The sequence below is a fragment of the Podospora anserina genome, chromosome 5 (genome assembly GCF_000226545.1).
Source record: "Podospora anserina S mat+ genomic DNA chromosome 5, supercontig 5".
In the NCBI taxonomy this organism is placed as follows: Eukaryota; Fungi; Ascomycota; class Sordariomycetes; order Sordariales; family Podosporaceae; genus Podospora; species Podospora anserina.
In genome coordinates this window covers 159,239-178,170 of record NW_001914847.1, presented here as the reverse complement: position 1 = coordinate 178,170, position 18,932 = coordinate 159,239, and the positions used below count along the sequence as shown (strand labels likewise).

The window sequence follows — 18,932 nt, the reverse complement described above, 5'->3', positions numbered from 1 at the left end:
CCAAACAGCGTCGTTGCTTTCTGCAAAAGGGGGTTCAAAATGGGCCGCCAACTTCATGCGCGCTTCTCAGTTAAATAGCAGTTAATCTACTTCTCTCTCGTGGGCTTCTCTCTTTTGTTGTTATCCCATCCGTCCTTGTCACTTGCTCTTTTCTTCCTCCTTCCTTCCATTCCTTTTTCCCGGTCAGGCATCGTCAACGTTGCCTTCCACCCATTTGCTTTCTTCTCGTGCTGTGCATACCCTTTTTCTTCACTTCCCGACAATCCTTGATCAACTGCATCTAGCCGATCTCGTCTTTTCGACGTTGCTTCAAAACCAGTTTCAGCATCCAGTTACGTGGTCCCACCAACCGATCCATTCTTTTCCTCGAACTTCATCAACAACCTGTCTAAAACACCATCAACAATACATCAACAATGGCTGGCCGATTTCTTGTTTCCTTGAGCGTTGCTCTGTCTGCCCTTGGGGTGTCTGCTGCTCCTGCCACCACCTTCACCAAGTCCGAGGGGTTCTATATCGGTGTGCCCATCGCCAACCCCGATGCCCAGAACCTCATCCCCCACAAGTTCATCGTGGTCTACAACAACACCTTCAGCGATGATGAGGTCTTTGCCCACGAGTCCAGCATTGCGAGCGTGATCGCCAAGCGCAACATTGGGAAGCGCAGCCCACTGACCAACAACATCCTTTCTACGACAGTCGAGACCTTCCAGATCGACCAGTGGAGAGCTATGGCTCTGGAGGCCGATGATGCCTTGATCAATGAGATCTATGCCGCCAAGGAGGTCAGCTACATCGAGCAGGATGCCGTCATCAAGCTCAATGTCCGCCAGCTTCAGTCTCGCGCCCCTACCGGCTTGGCCCGCCTCAGCCATGACGGTGCCAGACAGAATGGTTATTTCTTTGACAGTTCTGCTGGAGAGGGCATCACTGCTTACGTTGTGGACACTGGTATCCGTACCACCCACGAGGACTTGCAGGGGAGGGCCAGATTCGGCGCCTCCTTCATCCGAGGCGAAGATGAGACGGATCTCAACGGCCACGGCACCCACGTTGCTGGCACCATTGGAGGCTGGAAGTTTGGTGTCGCCAAGAAGACCCAGCTCGTTGCTGTCAAGGTCCTCGGTGCTGACGGTTCCGGTTCCAACTCTGGCGTGATTGCCGGTATGGACTTTGTTGCCCGTGATGCCACCCGCCGTGGTCTCCGTGGCAAGGCCGTCATGAACATGTCTCTCGGCGGCTCTTTCTCCCAGGCCGTCAACACCGCCATCAACCGTATCGAGGCTGCCGGTGTCGTTCCCGTTGTTGCCGCCGGTAACGAGAACCAGGACACTGCCCTCACCTCCCCTGGCTCTGCCGAGGCCGCCATCACTGTCGGTGCTATTGATCAGACCAACGACCGCCGCGCCTCCTTCTCCAACTTTGGTCCCCTCGTTGACATCTTCGCCCCCGGTGTCCGTGTCGAGTCCTGCGGCATCCGCAGCGACAGCGACACCGCCACCCTGAGCGGAACTTCCATGGCCTCCCCCCACGTTGCCGGTCTCGCCGCCTACATCATGGCTCTCGAGGGCATCACCGGTGTCCAGCAGGTGGCCGACCGCCTCAAGCAGCTCGCCGGCCAGACCAACTCCAGAGTCGTGGCCGCCAGCAACGTTGCCGGCACGACCGACCTCATCGCCAACAACGGCTTCAGATGAAGAACTGTCATGAAAAAAGTAATGAACTGATATATTTGCCATTTTAAGTTTTCTGTTTGGGAGGGATTGGCGAGAGAGAGAGAGAAAAGAGCGAGTGGTTTTTTCGCCTCTGTTTGCAATGCGATCTTTTTGAAATCTTTGCAGCAGGCACTGTACATACAACAATTTATTTTCTAGAGAGGGGTGGTTGGTTTACCGATGCGCCGAACTGTCTTGAGGAGGAAGAGACAAGCAAAACATCTTTGTACATATTAATCTACATATACACACACTTCTGAATTCCCGAGGCCATCGAGATAGACAAAACCATGGAAACTTTTCAAGGGGGGGGGGGGGGGGGGCAATGAAAAATGACAATGGAATGAATAACACAAAAAAAACAAGATACAAGAAACCTTGTAGTACATACGAATGCGAGTGTTGAGTGAAGTTGTTGGAGAACAAATCAGCCTGAGTCAGTTGTGACTCTCGGAAACAAACCGAGTGTTTCAGTTATCTTCTCTGCTGGACAGCCAGTCAAATTTCTGGGGGAATGGTGCAGCTGCGGGTTGTGGACAAGGTTTCAGAGCACCCGACTGGTGGATGGGCGCCCTGTCGTTGCATGAAAAAGAAAAGGGGAAATCTGACAAGAGATCAAACTTGGTGTAACTCGGTCACTCAACTCACTTGCCCGAACATGACTGAACAGACGGGCGGGGAGAGTACGGGAATAATGAGGTAGTAGAGGTTTGATTTAGAAAGAAAGAAAAAGGTTGCACGTCAAGCTTGGGGCAAGAAAGGGCTTGAGCGTTGTGATGGGTGTTGTTTGATGGAACTACCTACCCACTGTGTTGGACGCTATTGCTGTGATGAAAAGATGCCAAGTTCCGATGTATTGTATTGAATGCTTGCTTGCTTGTACACAGGCACTAGGAAAATCTATTCGTCCACAAGACCGCGGTCGAGTAAGAACCGTCAACTCAAATCCCACAGCCACTGCTGTAGGAATGAATGACAAGTGAACCCGTGGGCTTCAATCAGTGGACGACGCCCACGTGGGAACCCGTAGGACCGACCACTGCGGCCGTTTTATACAACCCGACACACACCACCACCACACCGCGCGGCAAAGTCTCAACATCGTGACACAGGCCCGGTGGCTTGGGCCTCGACGCGTCTCTCTCTTCGCTTTCCTCCCAGTGTGTGTGTAACAATCAGGTCACAGGGCATGTGGAATCATTAAGGTATCGTCAAAACATGTCGCAATCCACCGTCATCAGGCTATTGACCAAGAAGCAAAGAGCCCAGATGAAAGCGTGCCCGGATACCAGGCTACTTGCCCAGGGGTTGCTATCAGCACATCTTCGGCACAACCACAGTCATTGAAACCATCGTCCCCGAAGGAAACGAGGCGACTGAATTGTAATTTGACATCCGTGCTAGTTCTGACTTTGTGTTTTTCTTCGAGAAAGGTCACAAGTGAAAGCAAAGAGAAAAGTATACCGAAGGAATGTATTAGTATTAGTAGATTGCTCGGGTGGGTGCCCCCATGGTGACAACGATTCCGCGAGAATACTATTCATGTCCCATATAACCCTGGGTAGGTGGCCCTGTCCAACTAACCGATCGTTCATCATAAAGCGCAGTGTATCGAGGTATATCATTAAGTGTATGTAGCGAATATCAGCGCACGCTGTGAAGAGGGGGAAAAAGAGCGCGCCGAGGGGTCGAATTTGCTTGCTGGGCCAGGTCGCTTCTCACAGTTCCTCGTGAGCAACGCTGGTAACAGCAGCCACTGAGCTGGTAACAGTGCCGGCGATCTTTTGGTCGATGTTTTTGAAGACCTGGTCGAACCGAGCACCAAAGTACCATGCAATTCCAATCTGGACAAAATAGTTAGCTTTTTTTTTCGAGGTGGGAAAAAATGCGGACTCCACCGCCGCGGGCCGGAATAATGTGGAGCCCCGAGAGGTAGACCCACCATCAGAACACCGATCAAGATGAATGTTGACAGCGCAGCAGCAATCAGATAGAAAGTCTCCAAGGCGTCCATCTTGGGATCTTCTTGCTTGAGCCCAGCCCTGACCTTGTTAGGGTCTTGCGTTGGGAAGATGGTCTCAATGAATTGCTCGATCTGGTTGCACCTGGTTAGCTTGTCCTACATGTTGAGCATGAGTTGTGTGCGATTGCACATACCTTTCCACATTGCGCGCTGATGGCAAGGAAGTTGGGATCCCTGGGGTCATTCTTCTTGTGTATCCTTCTCGCGTACTTCTTGAAAACATCGCAGACCACCCGCAGGTTTTGTGTCGACTCGATCATCAGTTGGCAGGCGTCTCCCTTGGTGATCTTGACGTTCCGTTCGAAGATGGCGGGGTTGCGGAAGACAAGATCCAGGGTAGCAATGGCCATGCTTTGGGGAATCGCCACGAAGTTGAAGACACTCTGGTCTCGGATACCAGCCATGTAGAAAAGACACTCCTCGGCATGCTTGAGAGCGTTGAGCACCATCTCAGAGCTGCACTGAAGGGCCTTCTCGCGGTTGGCCGGGGCAAAGAGATCGTCCCAGTTGTCAACATACTTGGACCAGATTTCTCTGGGCCAGAATCGCCGCTTGTCGATCCAGTCCTCGTGTACGTCGCGAATGATGTTAACCTTTTGCAAGAACTGGCCCATGCTCTCAGTGAGATCCATGCGCACCAGAAGTTGCGGGTTGGCAAGGTTGCTTTCCACAAACAGGCGTGTCAAGCCCTCTCCCACCAGACCGGCAACATAATGGCAGTACAACTCGTACTCCTTGATGGTGCCCACACCAATGTTGTTGTGCTCAGCGTTGAGCGCGTAATCGGCCATGCCATTGCCCATCTTCTCGGTGATGTCCTTGATGATATCATAATATGGCTTCTTGACCTTCTTCAGCTCGAAGATAATGTCGTCGAAGTGGACGAGCAGCTCCCTGTCCTTCTCGTTGGGCCCGTTCTTGTCGAAAGTCCAGCCATCCTGCTCCATGATGTTGTGAAAATCGCGGAGGAGGGGCTCCTTCTCCTTGATGTCAAGGGTCATGTCGTCTTCGATGGTGTCGAGACCACGCAGGACGAGGTAGAAGAGGCATATCGGCATCAGGAGCTCGGGGTTGAGCTCTTGAATGACAGCTGAGAATGACCGCGACGTCAACTTGAGGAAGTGGAAGCATGATTTCTCGGTGGGCGTCTCCTTGGAGGCATCGCGTCTGTGGACAGGCTCATGCCATACTTTCCTGTAGCCGACTAGGTTAGAAACAAGGGGGGTAGAGCACGGGCAAGGTAAGGGGGGGCGCGTACCATTGAGCGATGGACCGAAGCTCATTAGGGTGGAGGAGGAAGTAAGCAATTTGCTGAGCGGCACCCATGCTGGGCTGTGGATTGTCGAGGGAGCTCGACGTCGGGATTAAATTCTTGAATAGAGGGAGTTGTGTCTGTGAGACACGGGCGGCTGTCGTTCGAAACGTGCAGAACACAGTGGTGTAGGGTGTCCGGCGCCTGGTGTAATATATACTGGTGGTTTGGGGGCCGTCTAGGTGTCGAATCTGGTGATGTTCCTGTTCTGGTGCAAGAGTGCGAAGTGCAGATGCAATATCACAATGTTGTCGACTTGTTGGATGCTACAGATGTGCTCGGGAAAGACCAGATGCAGACACGAGGGACATGGGGAGAATATGGAGAATGGAGACGGGGGCGAGAGGGTGTGTCGCTACTCCACAGGAAATTTGTCTTCTCCAATTTCAACAGCTTTTTGCTGGCTTCGCTCACACCCTTCAACCGGCAAAATAGGAAAAGTGGTCCGCCCATCCGCCACGGGCCGCGTTGCTATTGGTCAATCGAGTTCAAGTGGCCAAAGCTCCTTCCCCGGACACCCACCCAGAAGGACGGTGTACCGCTGGAATGGATCTGCTGGGCTGTGAGCGAAGACCCTTCCCGAAACAATGGGATAGATAGATTTCTACCTAGGATAATTGTATGCATGTTAGAGTGCCGTTTTACCGGTTTCTATTATATTCCTCTTAGGAAGCCTCTATCATAGAAGATGGTGTTGTTATTGTTGTTGTTGTTGTTGTTGAGCAACGTTGCCGTCCATGGCGGGTGGGTGCTACCTACGGTGAACGACAGCCAAGCTGTCAGCTTTCCAGCCCCTTTTCACCAGCATATCAGTCTCCATTTTTCAGGAACATTTACAATGTACCCAGGGTCCAGACTTTGGAGCCGTGGTGAGAACTACTACAAAAACATATCCAGATTGCGAAGACCACTTATTCGTATCCTGCTCGCAGTCTTCGTCCCAATTGGGCGTTACGGAGTTGTGGATGCCGGGCCACCGACTTTCTGACAGACAGCCCCGGACGTCGTGTGTTTTGGACTGCAGAAGGAAGTGCTGACAAGCTGTCGTGGCCACGCCACACAAAAACACAAGACCTGCGTTAGCTTCCCTTTCTATCAGCGCTTCTGGTCACCACTGGTCACCTATATGGCAATTATTGGACATCCCACCCCTATTGCGGTGCAGGCATTGGGGGGCCACCTGCCTCTCCTACCGTAGCGGATGGATTCGTAACTGTCATTTTGAGACGACCACCTTCCTGCCCTTGCTTTCAGCCCTTCCATCCCTGGCGTGCCGATGCCCCAACTGAGCATGTCGTTCCTTTTTTACTTGTTGATCTCCCCCCTCGCTCGTCTGTTGGTTCACTTGCCTATGCTCTTCCTCCTCAACAACTCTTTGTGATTTTCCGTTAGCATCAATTCCTGGTTGCCGCCAATACTTACTCCCAGCCTATACACCTCGATATACACTCCAACCACACAAGATGGCCACCGACGGTTCCAATGGCGCCCAAAGCAACCGCTTCTTGATCTGGGGCGGCGAGGGTTGGGTGGCAGGACATCTCAAGACCCTTCTTGAGAAGGACGGCAAGGAGGTGCACATGACAACGATCCGAATGGAGAACCGCGAATCTGTTCTCGCCGAGCTCGACCGGGTCAAGCCCACTCATGTGCTGAACGCGGCTGGGTGCACTGGGCGGCCCAACGTGGACTGGTGCGAGGACAACCAAGAGGCTACCATCAGGTCCAATGTGATCGGCACCCTGAACCTCACCGACTGCTGCTTCCTCCGCGGCATTCACTGCACCGTATTTGCAACCGGCTGCATCTACCAGTACGATGAGGCACACCCCTGGGATGGCCCAGGTTTCCTCGAAACCGACCCGGCCAACTTTGCGGGGAGCTTCTACTCCATGACCAAGGCCCACGTTGAAGAGGCAAGTACTTTTACCGACGGAGTTTGTTCATGATAGTTGACCCTGACTAACACGCAACCACCCCACCAGGTCATGAAGCACTACAACAACTGCCTCATTCTTCGACTCCGGATGCCAGTGTCGGACGACTTGCACCCCCGCAACTTTGTCACCAAGATCGCCAAATACGAGCGTGTGGTGGACATCCCCAACAGCAACACGATTCTGAACGACCTGCTGCCGGCTAGCATCCTGATGGCCGAGCACAAAGAGCTGGGCATCTACAACTTTACGAACCCTGGTGCCATCTCCCACAACGAGGTGCTCACCCTGTTCCGCGACATTGTGCGCCCCTCGTTTAGCTGGAAGAACTTTAGCCTCGAGGAGCAAGCCAAGGTGATCAAGGCAGGCCGAAGCAACTGCAAGCTTGATACCACGAAATTGGTCAACAAGCTGAAGGAGTATGGGTATGAGATTCCCGAGATTCACGAAGCCTACCGAAAGTGCTTTGAGCGCATGAAGGCTGCGGGTGTCCAGTAAGGCTGTGCGGGGCATCATTGATGATAAATTACCTAAGTAGCTCAACTTACTAGACTCTAGTCCGTACCCAACTTGTGTCCTGGGATACCATATCCTCTGTACTTTTGATGTTGATGGCCTGGATACATGTGATGCCCCGCATCAAAATTGATGCCAAGGCCTCAGCGCATGCGTGTTGATAACGGCATGATGCCTGTATGTAAACATGGCTGTCGAGAGGCGGTCGGTGAAGTTGATGTCGGAAAGATGTCTAGAAATCACAATGGGACTGTTTGACGATATATGATACTGACTCCAGACTTGTCCTTGTGTAAAGCAGTATATGACGACAATGATGCTGCCCCACCAAAAGTTGGTGCTGTGCTCTCCCACAGCCCTCGGTTGCAGCGCGGCGATTTCCGCTACTGGGGTACGTAATTTGACTGGGCTGTGCTTGGCTCTGGAGATGGAAGGCGCGGGAACGTGCAATAAGAAATACTCTGACAAGAAGTACCGTACCTACAACAGCTGCCATAGTAGTTGGGCTTCAACCTGACATCCTCTAGATACTGCCCGGAGATATCTACCGACCACCTCTTTGTATCACAGCCCCTCGAACCCAGCGTTTTCGCAGAAACCCAGGTACCCCCCCCCTGGTCCACGTCATTTCCAAGATCCATCTTCTCTTCTTTTGCGCCTAGCCGTGATCTTTCCTTATCCGGCTGGCAAAATCAACGCGCGCGCAAACCTACAACCGACCCTACCACGACGACATAGCCTATAAATCTCATCGTTCTCGTCTTTGCGCACTTCCGTCTCCGTCATGGTGGTAGACACGGCCTACTACGACACCCTCGGGGTCAAGCCGACGGCCACTGAGCTCGAAATCAAAAAGGCCTATCGCAAGCTCGCCATCGTCCACCATCCGGGTATGTCGTTGCCTCGACACTTGTATGCTTCTTTGCCTAACATCTCTCCCCAAATGCAGACAAGAACCCCAACGACCCCAACGCTCACGCCAAGTTTCAAGAAATCGGCGAAGCTTACCAAGTTCTATCTGACGAAGACCTCCGCAAGGCCTACGACAAATATGGCAAAGAATCTGCCCGCCCAACCGAGGGGTTCGTCGACCCAGCCGAGTTCTTCTCGAGCATCTTTGGCGGCGAGTCTTTTGTCGACTGGATTGGCGAGATCAGCCTTATGAAGGATTTGACCGCCACCATGGACATTACCATGTCTGCTGAGGAAGAGGAGGCTGCCGCCGCCGCTGCTGCTGAGGCCGAGGCTGCCGCTGCCGCCAAGGATGGCGAGTTCCCTGGTACAGCGGACGCTCTGAAAGAGAGCCTCAAGACATCGGGTGGAGAGTCATCGTCCGCTGTACCGCCTGACAAGCCACCAGTTCCTGCCGTGGTTGTGGAGGAGGAGACCCCCACCAAGAAGGCCAAGGAGGCCGGATACAACACCTACAATCCCTCCGCGACGGAGGAGGTACCACCCCCGTACACCAAGTCTTCTTCGCCAGGCCCTGGGTCAGGAGCGTCCACTCCCAAGCCCGGCGGCCGCACCCAGATCCCTATCCGGCCTGCGCTTATGGATCGGCCGTCGGATGAGGTGTCTCAGCAGACGGACGAAGGTGACAAGAAGGGGAAGAAGTCCAAGGCAGGCTTGTCCAAGGAGCAGAGAGAGCAGCTTGCGGCGCTGGACAAGGAGCGCCAGCGGATTCGCCAGGAACGCGTTGACACCCTGGCCCGCAAGCTCCTCGATCGTATTTCGGTGTGGACAGAGACGGATCACGGCAAGGACGTCACTCGCGCGTTTCAGGAGAAGACAAGGCTGGAGGTGGAGGAGCTCAAGATGGAGTCGTTCGGCATCGATATCCTGCACGCCATTGGCGCGACTTACTTCAGCAAGGGCACCACCCTTCTACGGAGCCAGAAGTTCTTTGGTATGGGCGGGTTCATCAGCCGTATGAAGGACAAGGGCACGTTAGTCAAGGACACATGGAACACGATCAGCAGCGCTATTGACGCCCAGCAAACGATGGAGGAGATGGCCAGGTTGGAGCAGCAGGGAGGGGAGGAGTGGACGGATGAGAAGAAGATCGAGTATGAGCGCAGGGTGACGGGGAAGATCTTGACGGCGGCCTGGAGGGGAAGCAAGTTTGAGATTCAGAGCGTGCTTCGGGATGTTTGCGATGCTGTTTTGAACGACAAGAAGGTGCCACACGGGAAGAGGCTTGAAAGGGCGCAGGCGCTGGTGTACATTGGTGAAATTTGCCTGGCGGTACGTATCTTCTCTGCTATCTGACCGTGATCTCTCAGAAACTAACACACTGGTTACAGGCCAAGCGCAGCCCTGAGGAGGAAGGCGACTACATGGCATTCGAGCAGCTTGTTGCCGAGGCGGCCATGAAGAAGGAGAAGGAGTCGAAGAAGAAGGGCAAGGATAAGAAGAAGGACGACGAGGACAAGAAGGCCGCCAAGCCTGGAGACAAGGCCTGGGAGGAGGCCGCTGCGTCAGCAGCCAACAGCGCGCCCAACGTTCCCAGTTCATCATGATGGGGACCGAGAGGCTTAATGATTTGGTTTAGTGCCTGAATGCTGATGTTGTGATTTGCGGTAAAAGCTAGACGAGACAGATACTACCTTTCTATTCATATACCCGTGGGAGTACGAGGCGAGGAGGAGGAGGAGGAGGAGGAGGAAGCGAAGCGAGAAGGAGATGTAGAGAAGACGATGACTCTGGAGCACACACGCACACGCAACTCAGTTACACCTACCTTTGTTACTGCCTCTCACGTACCTACATTGTCCTGATAGAATCAGACCGCGGGCTCCGAGATTTTTTTCTCCCCGGGAGGGTGTCGGAGTTACCAAGAGCATGGTTGCATGTCGAATGTAGTTTTGGATATGTCCATTATCAATATATTTAATGATTCAGGTGGTCATCTATGCTTTTTTACTATACTGGGCAGACACCTGACCTCCACCTTTCAACATCCAGATTTATATGCATTTAAACATACAACCCCTACCCACTATATTTACACAACAAGCTCCTCATTTCCATACCAACCACCTTCCACTTTTTTCCACACAAAACCCCCTTTCTACCACAAACCCGTCTTCTTCACTGCTTTACCTCACATCCCCAATAATCACCCCCAAAATCCAACAATTCACCCCCAAAAACGCCAAGCTCGCCAGCCACAAGCCCGGCAAATAGGTGCTATTCCCCAAAAACTCCAGCTCAAACCCCTGCTGCAGCCACGCACCCTGCGCCACCACCCACAGCACCAGCGCCGCGAGCCCGAACCTTTTATTCTTCACAAAGCTCGACTGGGGGAGGTACAGGGGGAGCAGGACCATATACCACAAAAAATACTGGCTCGTGCAGACCTTGTTGAAGGTGACAAAGGCGAACGTCTGGGCGAGCATGGAGGTGGGGAGGGATTTTTTGGCAGTGACGAGCGGGATGAAGACTGTTGAGAGGAGGAGTTGGGGGAGGAAGGCTAGTTTTTCGATGCGGATGGAAGATGATGAAGAAAGGGGGAGGGAGGTGGAGAGGTAGAGTTGGGTGTTGTAGGGGGAGAAGTTGTGGCGGTGGTCGAGGCGGGTTACGTGGTGGAGGTAGGTTTCTTGGAGGAAGGGGGTGCCGTAGCTGGGAAGGGGGGGGGAGGTTAGTTGGGGGCTGGGGAGAAAAGGGAGGGGAGGGGGGGGAGCTTACATGAGGTACATTGCTATGTTGAGGGTTGAGAAGGTGGTTAGGCTGATGAGGGCGAGTTGGAGGCGGGGTGGGGTGATGAAGTTGAGGATTTTGGCGGTGAGGGAGGGTGGTTTGGATGATAGACTGGTGGGTTTGGTCTTGTTGGGGGACATTCTTTCGTTGTCCATCCACCAGACGATGGCGGGGGCGTAGATAAAGGGGTAGATTTTGAAATGTACGCTGAAGCCGAGCAATAGACCGGCCAAGGTGACACGTCTTTCCAACACGGCCCATAGTAGTGCCATGACTAGTACTCCGAGAAGACCTTCAGAGCTTCCTCTTGTGCTGATGGTGGCTACCATTGGGTTGAGAAGCCAGATGGTGGCGAATTTGCGGGCTCGAGGGGCATCCATGGATTTGGCGAGCACCTTTTCTAGAAGCCATCCTGCTACCAAGTCTGATATGGCAAAGAGAACCTTGCCAAAGCTGAAGAATGCAACGTCTAGGGTCCGGTTTCCGGTAACATGGGCTGTTGGGAGAAGAAGCCAGGCCAGGACTGGAGTGTAGCGGTAGGTCTCTCGCTTATAGGGGCTCTGCCCTTGGGAGACGAAGCGTGCGGCATCGGTGAAGACGAGATAGTCGATGTCGGTGTATTTGACGGGGGAGTTTGCGTCCTGCCAGAGGCCATAAAGGAGAAACACCAGACGAAATATTGCGGCGGATAGGTAAAGGGGGAGTGGGCGGTCGAAAAAGGTCGTTACCAAGGAAGAAGCACCTGAGGATGATGTTGCTGGTGGCTTTGGTTGGCCCGTGCCTGATGGCTTCGTCATGTCTTCCTGTCTTGCCCGCCTGATCAATTTTCAAGTCGATTGTGTGTCGATAACCATTTGCCTTTTGGAATTGTTTTCAATCTTCCCTTCTCGGTCAAGCTCAGCAACACAGTAACGACGTGTCAACCCGATACAACTTGGTGATCTGCCCAGCTTTCCCACACAGAGTTCCGACCGCCTTTGTACCCTTTTACTTCATCAAGAGATGGAAGCTTGTTAGAAATCGCTTTGGCCACGATGCGGAGAAATATTGTCGATTTATGTATGAGATTGTCGTCCTTCACCCTTCATGTCTGGGTGAATCTCACCCCTGTTGAGATGAGATGAGCCTAACAATTTTGGTGTAGAGCCACGCCCATGGAGTGTCCCCATAGCACCAAACCAATCACCACGACGTCAAAAATGGAAGGCGTCCAAGAGCGACAACAAACTGCACCTCTTGTACAAACCAACAAAAAATACGTCAAAATGTCCGGGTTCAAGCGTGACTGGAATGGCAATGCCAAGAAGAGGGATGGACCAAAGCCGCCTGCCAAAAAGGTTGTGCAGAATCAGTTCACACCCATGTTTGAGACTCTCAGAGATGAGCTTGACCAGCATCATGACCGCCGGGAGCGCATTATCAAGGCTTCAAGAGATATCACGGCTTTGAGCAAGAAAATGTGAGCTTGCATTTGCCTTGGCTCGAATTGACCCTTCACTAACCACCGTGACAGAATATTTGCCTTGCAGAGGTATGGAGTGGATCTAAATCCTAAGAAAATATCTTGAAATGCTCATATCATTATTCAGAATCCGGAAAATCGACGAGGAATTGCCAAAAAACATCCAGGCCGAGATTGACACACGGCTCGCCGATATCTCCAAGCTTCTGGCCACCATTGCCCCTGAGATCCAGGGCATCAATCGCTACCGATATGCTCGATCCCTGATGTGTCTGGAAGAGCTTGTGGAGGCGCTTACTTTCTTGCATTATCTCAAGACACAGACCCTCATCACCCCCGAGCAGCTAACACCGATCATGGAGGACTTGGTCCGGAAGGGGATCACACCATCAGAGGATGTAGCCATGACGGATGCAAGCGAGCCAGCTGCTGCGGCCCCAGAGCAACCCCTGGAGAAGGAGACACCGAAAGTTAGCCTCACCCAAGATGACTACCTCTACGGCGTGTTTGATCTTACGGGTGAAATGATGCGTTTTGCCACTACATCAACAGCACTGACAGGCACAATGGCTGGGGGCGGAGCTGGGGGTGACGAACAGCCTCGAACCATTGTCGAGGATATGCATGAGCTGGGTAGCTTTTTTGAGATGCTTCCCGTTGGGCAAGGCAACAGGTTCCAGTGGGAGAAGAAGCTGGAGGTCACACGGCAGTCTGTTCAAAAGGTTGAACGTCTGGGTTACGACAGGACCATCAGGGGTAGCGAACGTCCCAAGGGGTGGATTCCGGATTTGAGTGGTGGTGATCAAGCCGAGGAGGAATAAGTTGTACCTTTCAGAACATGTCAGGGCTATGCTGAGTTTCTCAGATAGATTTATGGTCTGTCTTGTGAGAGACAATGGTTGTATCCTAACCCTACAGCCCGGAGCTTGTCAACAGTATTTTCTTGCTGGGACATGTGGGACAACAGTCCCCTGAATCAGTCATCTTGGGAGAAGACTTTAATTCTAAGCTACCAAGGGTCTAGGAAAGAGAATACCGGTAAAATAGTTGACTAAGAATACCCAAATTCTCGGGACATTAATGTGTATGTCATATTCATGGTGATGCTTGAGTCATCCAGAAACACACATGTGTTTGGCAGGGCGAGTGAGAACTCCAGGCTGGTTGTAGGCCGTCTTCAAGGGTCGCATTACCCCAATCCTTACTTCTACCTGGATCGAGTGAGCAGAGTCAAGTACCATGACATTGAGGCTCCAAAACAAATCATTTCTGTCTCCAGCTTTCAACAAAACCCTTCATGGTGTTTCGTGATCTGGACCTGTCCATCCCAGAGATGAGATGAAACGCGGAGCCAACCAGGGTCCTCGGTCCAGAGCAGTTAAAGTGGAGCGTCGGGCAGCGACCCTTTCTACCTCAGGCCATCAAAATCAGGGACGAGGGGGGTGGGCGAAAGTGGGCTGCTCAGTGCGGGGTTCCGGGACTCAGCGAAATCTATTAAATCCAAAAGATTTTCCAACCCCGCCATCCTCGCCCTCCTTGCTGCCACCTCGACAACTTCCTCATCCACACCTCTAAACAAAACGACGTCGCAAAGACTTCACAACATCATCAAAATGGGCTTCACCGATCTCCTCTCCGATGCCGGTCTCACCGTGCTCAACAACTGGCTCCTTACCCGCTCTTACGTTACCGGGTATGTGTTGATTTCTCCCCCTCCCTGACAGTCATACACCATTTTTGCCTCTCTTTTCATGATGATCACTATGGTCCGTGTTTCTTAGCAGAATTAAGACCTCTGCAAATGATTACACATCCAGCAAATTATTGCGACTCTGATTTCCCTTCTCCTTTTCACCCCGCAGCGCGCAGTTCAGTTTTCGGCTCTGAATTGCGCTTTGTGTCCTCTTGTTCACTGCCAATTCTAAGCGCGCAAAAGAAAAGCAAAAGAGACGTTGTGAACTAACAAAGGCGCTTCTCCAAAGGTACTCTGCCTCCCAGGCCGATGTTGTCGTCTTCAAGGCCCTGAGCTCCGCTCCCGATGCCGCCAAGTACCCCAACGCTGCCCGTTGGTACAAGCACATCGCCTCCTACGAGGAGGAGTTCACCACCCTCCCCGGTGATGCCAGCCAGCCCTACACCGTCTACGGCCCCGACGTCGCCGAGGTGACCCTCAACCCCGCCAAGGCCCCCGCCGCCGCCGCCGAGGAGGAGGATGAGGATGTCGACCTCTTCGGTTCCGACGACGAGGAGGAGGACGCCGAGGCTGCCCGCATCCGTGAGGAGCGCCTCGCCGAGTACCGCAAGAAGAAGGAGGGCAAGGCCAAGCCCGCCGCCAAGTCCGTCGTTACCATGGACGTCAAGCCTTGGGGTATGTTGCAATTTTCAATGATTTACTTTTTCTGGCATTCCTGCTAACACTGCTTCTCCACAGATGATGAGACCGACATGGTTGCCCTCGAGGAGGGTGTCCGTGCCATCGAGAAGGACGGCCTCGTCTGGGGTGCTTCCAAGCTCGTCGCCGTCGGCTTCGGTATCAAGAAGCTCCAGATCAACCTTGTCGTCGAGGACGAGAAGGTCTCTCTTGATGATCTCCAGGAGCAGATCGCCGAGCTCGAGGACTACGTTCAGTCTTCCGACATTGTTGCCATGCAGAAGCTTTAAGCGTCTTGTCATGTGATGTGTTGAGATAAAATAGTTGGTGGTCATCTTGAAAACAAATACCATGACCTCATCAAATGCTACGAACATTGTAATGAGTAATGAAAGGAGTGTCTTTTTCGGAAAGTTTTATAGCGTGTGTTGCATCTTGATAATATGCGCAACAAAACCAACAAAAGTCAAATCTTGCTCTTTTTTGGGGGTAGCGACGTTAGAGAAGACCAAAAAGTCAGATGCTGGATCATATTATGCCTTTTGTTTCTGAGTGTGAAGCCTTGTATCGACATGGGCGTAAAGACATGCTGCAGCATGTACCTATTCCATAATCTACGGTCTCAAGGGTTAAAACAAAGCAGTACACAGGCTCATTCCGTCTATAGATATCAGATATGTAATGCTTGCTTTCCTGTCCCTTTTGATGCCTCTTCTCCTGTCCCTCTCTGCCTTTGTCTCCTCTCTTCGTGCATCACAAACAAACCTCCTCTCATTTTAGCCTCCCAACGTCAGAAACCTCCCCAACTAGTTATCAAACATTCCTTCATTCCCCCCCCTCCTTCCAACATCCAATTTCATTCACGTTGTTCATACGGTATCATAATCCTTCAACCTCTTCTCTTCTTGTCGCTATCGTTTCCCTTTCATCCCAACTTCACACCCCAAACCCCCCTCCCGGCGCTGACACCCAACCAATCCCCATACTCCCCCCCAGCCAAGTGCGGCACCCACCCCAGATTGCCCACCTCGTACTCGCACTGCCAAGCAGCAACCGGACTCCTGACATTATCAGTGCTTGCAGCAGCCTGAGCGCCCGTTGGCGGGGCAGCTCCGTTGGTGGAGATTGTGGCCGCGTTGGACGTGTTGTTGTTGTTCAGCAAGTCCCAGATCAACACCTGGCAGTCGTCACCTCCCGAGGCCAAGGTTCCTCTCCTCAGAGGGGACCACTCGACGCAGTTGAGCGCGCCGCCGTGGCCGCGGAGCTCGAGGAGGGCCTGGCCTGGCTGGCGCACGTCGAGGATGCGTATTACGTTGCTGTCTTGGGCAAAGGTGGCGAGGAGGTGCTGGTCGTGGGGGGAGGTGGCCAGTCGGAGGAGGGGAGGAGGGTGGGACATTGTTTGCTGGGCAAGTGTGGGGGAGATGCGACCTCCGTTGGCGTCTAGAACAAATATATTAGTTTACGGGTAAAAAATAAGAAGGAAATGGGGGAAAAGGTATACCTCTTTCTTCCTTTCCGGTTGGCTCGTAAATAATGGTGCTGTGCTCCAGACTCCTCAGATCAAACATTCTCACGCTGCCGTCCTGACCACAGCTCACAAAGACGTCCACACTGTTGGCGCAAAAACGGACGTCGTAGACTTCCTTGTCGTGGGCGATTAACTGAGTTTTGGCCGTGAGGGATGGAATATCCCAGATGGTACAGGTAGTGTCGATGCTGGACGTGATAATTAAGCTGGGGGTCACGGTGTTCCAGTCGAGCGAGGTCAGGGGTGCTGTGTGGTCGGGTGTCTTGGAATTGGAGAGCAAAGCCAAGGGGGTGAGTTTCGTAATCGGCATGTCACGGCCGTTTCTTGACGTTATCGAGGAGCCAGGAGTCTGAACTTGAGGATCGGAAGGAAGAGACCAAAGGCGGAGGTGGTCGCCGGATGTGGCCAAAAGATCGGTTGACTGTTTTTGTGACGATGGAGGCTCCCACAGGAGACGTGTGACGGGATAGGAGTGAGTTGCTTCGGCGATTCTAGTAAAGTCCATTGTATACCTCGACCCGGCGGGCGAGTAGACGTCAGACGGTGTGGGAGATACTTGAGCGTCGAGAATTTGAATCTACCACCGGAAGTGAACCAGTCAGAGAAGACATTTCCAAGCAGCGACATATCGCTCGCATGTACTTACGTAGTTGTGCCCATCTTCCAAATAACTCCCAATAGCTACTTTCCCAGCACTGTTTCCCTGGGGAGCCCATTTGCACCAGTCGAACGCATAGAGAGCCCATGGGGCCATGTAGTTGCTGGTACGTGACTGAGTGTTTGCATGCTCGTAGGAGGTGGTCCCGGGGATGCCATCGGAAAGACTCGAGTCAGCGCGGGGCCGTATGTCAGCGAGACCAAGGGGCGCATTGGAGGGGATGCGCTGGGAGCCCGAGGACTGGCTGTATTTTGAATCGGTTGGCGACATGTACTGCGAAGAGCTCCCGGCACCGCCAGGAGTGTTGGGAGCGTAGGCAGAGTAGCCGGACCCGCCCTCGTAGGGAGCGGCGGGGCTGGATCGCGGGTAATTATGCGACAGGTTCATCGAGTTGGATTTTGTTGGTGTTTGATGAGGCTGATAGTCTGGTGGCTGCTGTTGCTGCATGGTAGGCAGGACCGGAGCGGTATTTGACGAGATGACAGGAGGTCTGGTTTGCAGCCCGCCCGGCTGTAGCACGTTGGGCACTACACCGGCGCTTTGGTGGTGATGCTGCTGAGGATTTGGGGACTGCTCGAGCTTGATATGGGGAGGAACGCCGGGCCCAGAGGAATATTGGCGGGTGGGAAGCTGCTGCTGCTGCTGTTGAAGGGGATGTTGGCCTTGGTGGGCCATGCTGGATGACGAGGGCAGGTGGAGTTCGTCGTGTTGCGACGAGTAGGCGTCTGTCCGCCTCGACGGTTGCTGGTATTGCTGCTGTTGGTTCATGGTCTCGGACACTCTCAAAATTCAGCGCGCAGCACACAGGAGGTTCGGTGCCGGGTCCGAGCTTGGTTGATCGGAGGGTCGACTCGAATCAAGCAGCGGCGGGAGGCGGGGGATGATTGGAGTACTTGTTTGGGGGGGGGGGGGAGCGGGGTGGTTCGTAGTTCGAGATGCGCCAGAGCGATGCGATGTCCGCCCACCGTGGCTCCGTCTTGCGACCGGAATGCAGGACCGGTGTCAGTGTCGCGTCTTCAGCGCGAGATGTGGCTGTTTGGGCCCAAGAGCCCAGAATTGGCTTGCGGTAGAAGATCGCAGGACTTGTGCTATGCTGAAGAGGGGATTTCCCAAACCGGGCGACCAAATGTGATGTTTCGGTTTGGCAGCAATCGTGCACCCAATCCAGCCGCCGAGGGGCTACTACCTTAGCCGCCAAGTCGCGAATCGTCAGCCGCCTACTGAGCACTGACCAGGTGTCTGCGGCTGGTCTCTGACACGTTGGATTGATCTAGGGCGTCACTTGTTGACTCAAATCTAACGACCTACGGGTACCTGAATGGTGGTCAATATCAAAGCCACACAGCGAGACACATACACAGCGGATGGCTTCTGGGGTGATGTGCATCTCCTGCCTGAACCGTTGCATCTACCCAGGGGTAGCCCCGCGGCCTTTTTGGAGGTTGGTGGACCGGCTGCTCCGCTAACAACAAGCTGGATTATCGGTAGCTTCCTTTCAGGCCCTCCACAGCAACAGCGGAAGCTTCAATCGTCAGAGCAGAGGGAGTTGGAGAAACAAACCCGGCGGGAGAACAACTGCAGACCTCACGTGTTCCCGCTACCTGTTACCTTACCCAACCAGACCAGCCGAGCGGGTATCTGCAGCGCTGAGGACGAACCGCGGTTATCATCGTGCATCAGTGGCCCATCTCAACGTCCCGCTAAACAACGT

At 53.3% G+C, this 18,932-nt stretch overlaps 8 protein-coding genes across 8 annotated transcripts; 5 read left to right on the top strand and 3 right to left on the bottom strand.

Moving 5' to 3' along the window:
* Nucleotides 1-416: 416 nt before the first annotated feature.
* Nucleotides 417-1,697, top strand: PODANS_5_4970 (uncharacterized protein; the record flags this gene model as incomplete). The annotated part of the gene is made up of 1 exon (XM_001905319.1): nucleotides 417-1,697. The coding sequence occupies one exon, from the start codon at nucleotides 417-419 to the stop codon at nucleotides 1,695-1,697; it is 1,281 nt and encodes a 426-aa protein (XP_001905354.1).
* Nucleotides 1,698-3,433: 1,736 nt separating this feature from the next.
* On the bottom strand, nucleotides 3,434-5,064 carry PODANS_5_4960 (uncharacterized protein; the record flags this gene model as incomplete). Its single annotated transcript, XM_001905318.1, has 4 exons — nucleotides 3,434-3,559; nucleotides 3,658-3,810; nucleotides 3,873-4,932; nucleotides 4,997-5,064. 4 exons carry the CDS (start codon nucleotides 5,062-5,064, stop codon nucleotides 3,434-3,436), a joined length of 1,407 nt encoding a protein of 468 aa, XP_001905353.1.
* A 1,449-nt stretch (nucleotides 5,065-6,513) lies between these two features.
* PODANS_5_4950 (uncharacterized protein) lies at nucleotides 6,514-7,485 on the top strand (the record flags this gene model as incomplete). The annotated part of the gene is made up of 2 exons (XM_001905317.1): nucleotides 6,514-6,966; nucleotides 7,036-7,485. 2 exons carry the CDS (start codon nucleotides 6,514-6,516, stop codon nucleotides 7,483-7,485), a joined length of 903 nt encoding a protein of 300 aa, XP_001905352.1.
* An 802-nt stretch (nucleotides 7,486-8,287) lies between these two features.
* On the top strand, nucleotides 8,288-10,022 carry PODANS_5_4940 (uncharacterized protein; the record flags this gene model as incomplete). Its single annotated transcript, XM_001905316.1, has 3 exons — nucleotides 8,288-8,393; nucleotides 8,453-9,747; nucleotides 9,807-10,022. The coding sequence occupies 3 exons, from the start codon at nucleotides 8,288-8,290 to the stop codon at nucleotides 10,020-10,022; spliced, it is 1,617 nt and encodes a 538-aa protein (XP_001905351.1).
* A 579-nt stretch (nucleotides 10,023-10,601) lies between these two features.
* PODANS_5_4930 (uncharacterized protein) lies at nucleotides 10,602-11,999 on the bottom strand (the record flags this gene model as incomplete). The annotated part of the gene is made up of 2 exons (XM_001905315.1): nucleotides 10,602-11,124; nucleotides 11,191-11,999. The coding sequence occupies 2 exons, from the start codon at nucleotides 11,997-11,999 to the stop codon at nucleotides 10,602-10,604; spliced, it is 1,332 nt and encodes a 443-aa protein (XP_001905350.1).
* Nucleotides 12,000-12,467: 468 nt separating this feature from the next.
* On the top strand, nucleotides 12,468-13,485 carry PODANS_5_4920 (uncharacterized protein; the record flags this gene model as incomplete). Its single annotated transcript, XM_001905314.1, has 3 exons — nucleotides 12,468-12,661; nucleotides 12,716-12,733; nucleotides 12,792-13,485. The coding sequence occupies 3 exons, from the start codon at nucleotides 12,468-12,470 to the stop codon at nucleotides 13,483-13,485; spliced, it is 906 nt and encodes a 301-aa protein (XP_001905349.1).
* A 792-nt stretch (nucleotides 13,486-14,277) lies between these two features.
* Nucleotides 14,278-15,325, top strand: PODANS_5_4910 (uncharacterized protein; the record flags this gene model as incomplete). The annotated part of the gene is made up of 3 exons (XM_001905313.1): nucleotides 14,278-14,357; nucleotides 14,647-15,032; nucleotides 15,096-15,325. The coding sequence occupies 3 exons, from the start codon at nucleotides 14,278-14,280 to the stop codon at nucleotides 15,323-15,325; spliced, it is 696 nt and encodes a 231-aa protein (XP_001905348.1).
* Nucleotides 15,326-15,960: 635 nt separating this feature from the next.
* PODANS_5_4900 (uncharacterized protein) lies at nucleotides 15,961-17,989 on the bottom strand (the record flags this gene model as incomplete). Its single annotated transcript, XM_001905312.1, has 3 exons — nucleotides 15,961-16,475; nucleotides 16,537-17,140; nucleotides 17,210-17,989. 3 exons carry the CDS (start codon nucleotides 17,987-17,989, stop codon nucleotides 15,961-15,963), a joined length of 1,899 nt encoding a protein of 632 aa, XP_001905347.1.
* Nucleotides 17,990-18,932: the final 943 nt, after the last annotated feature.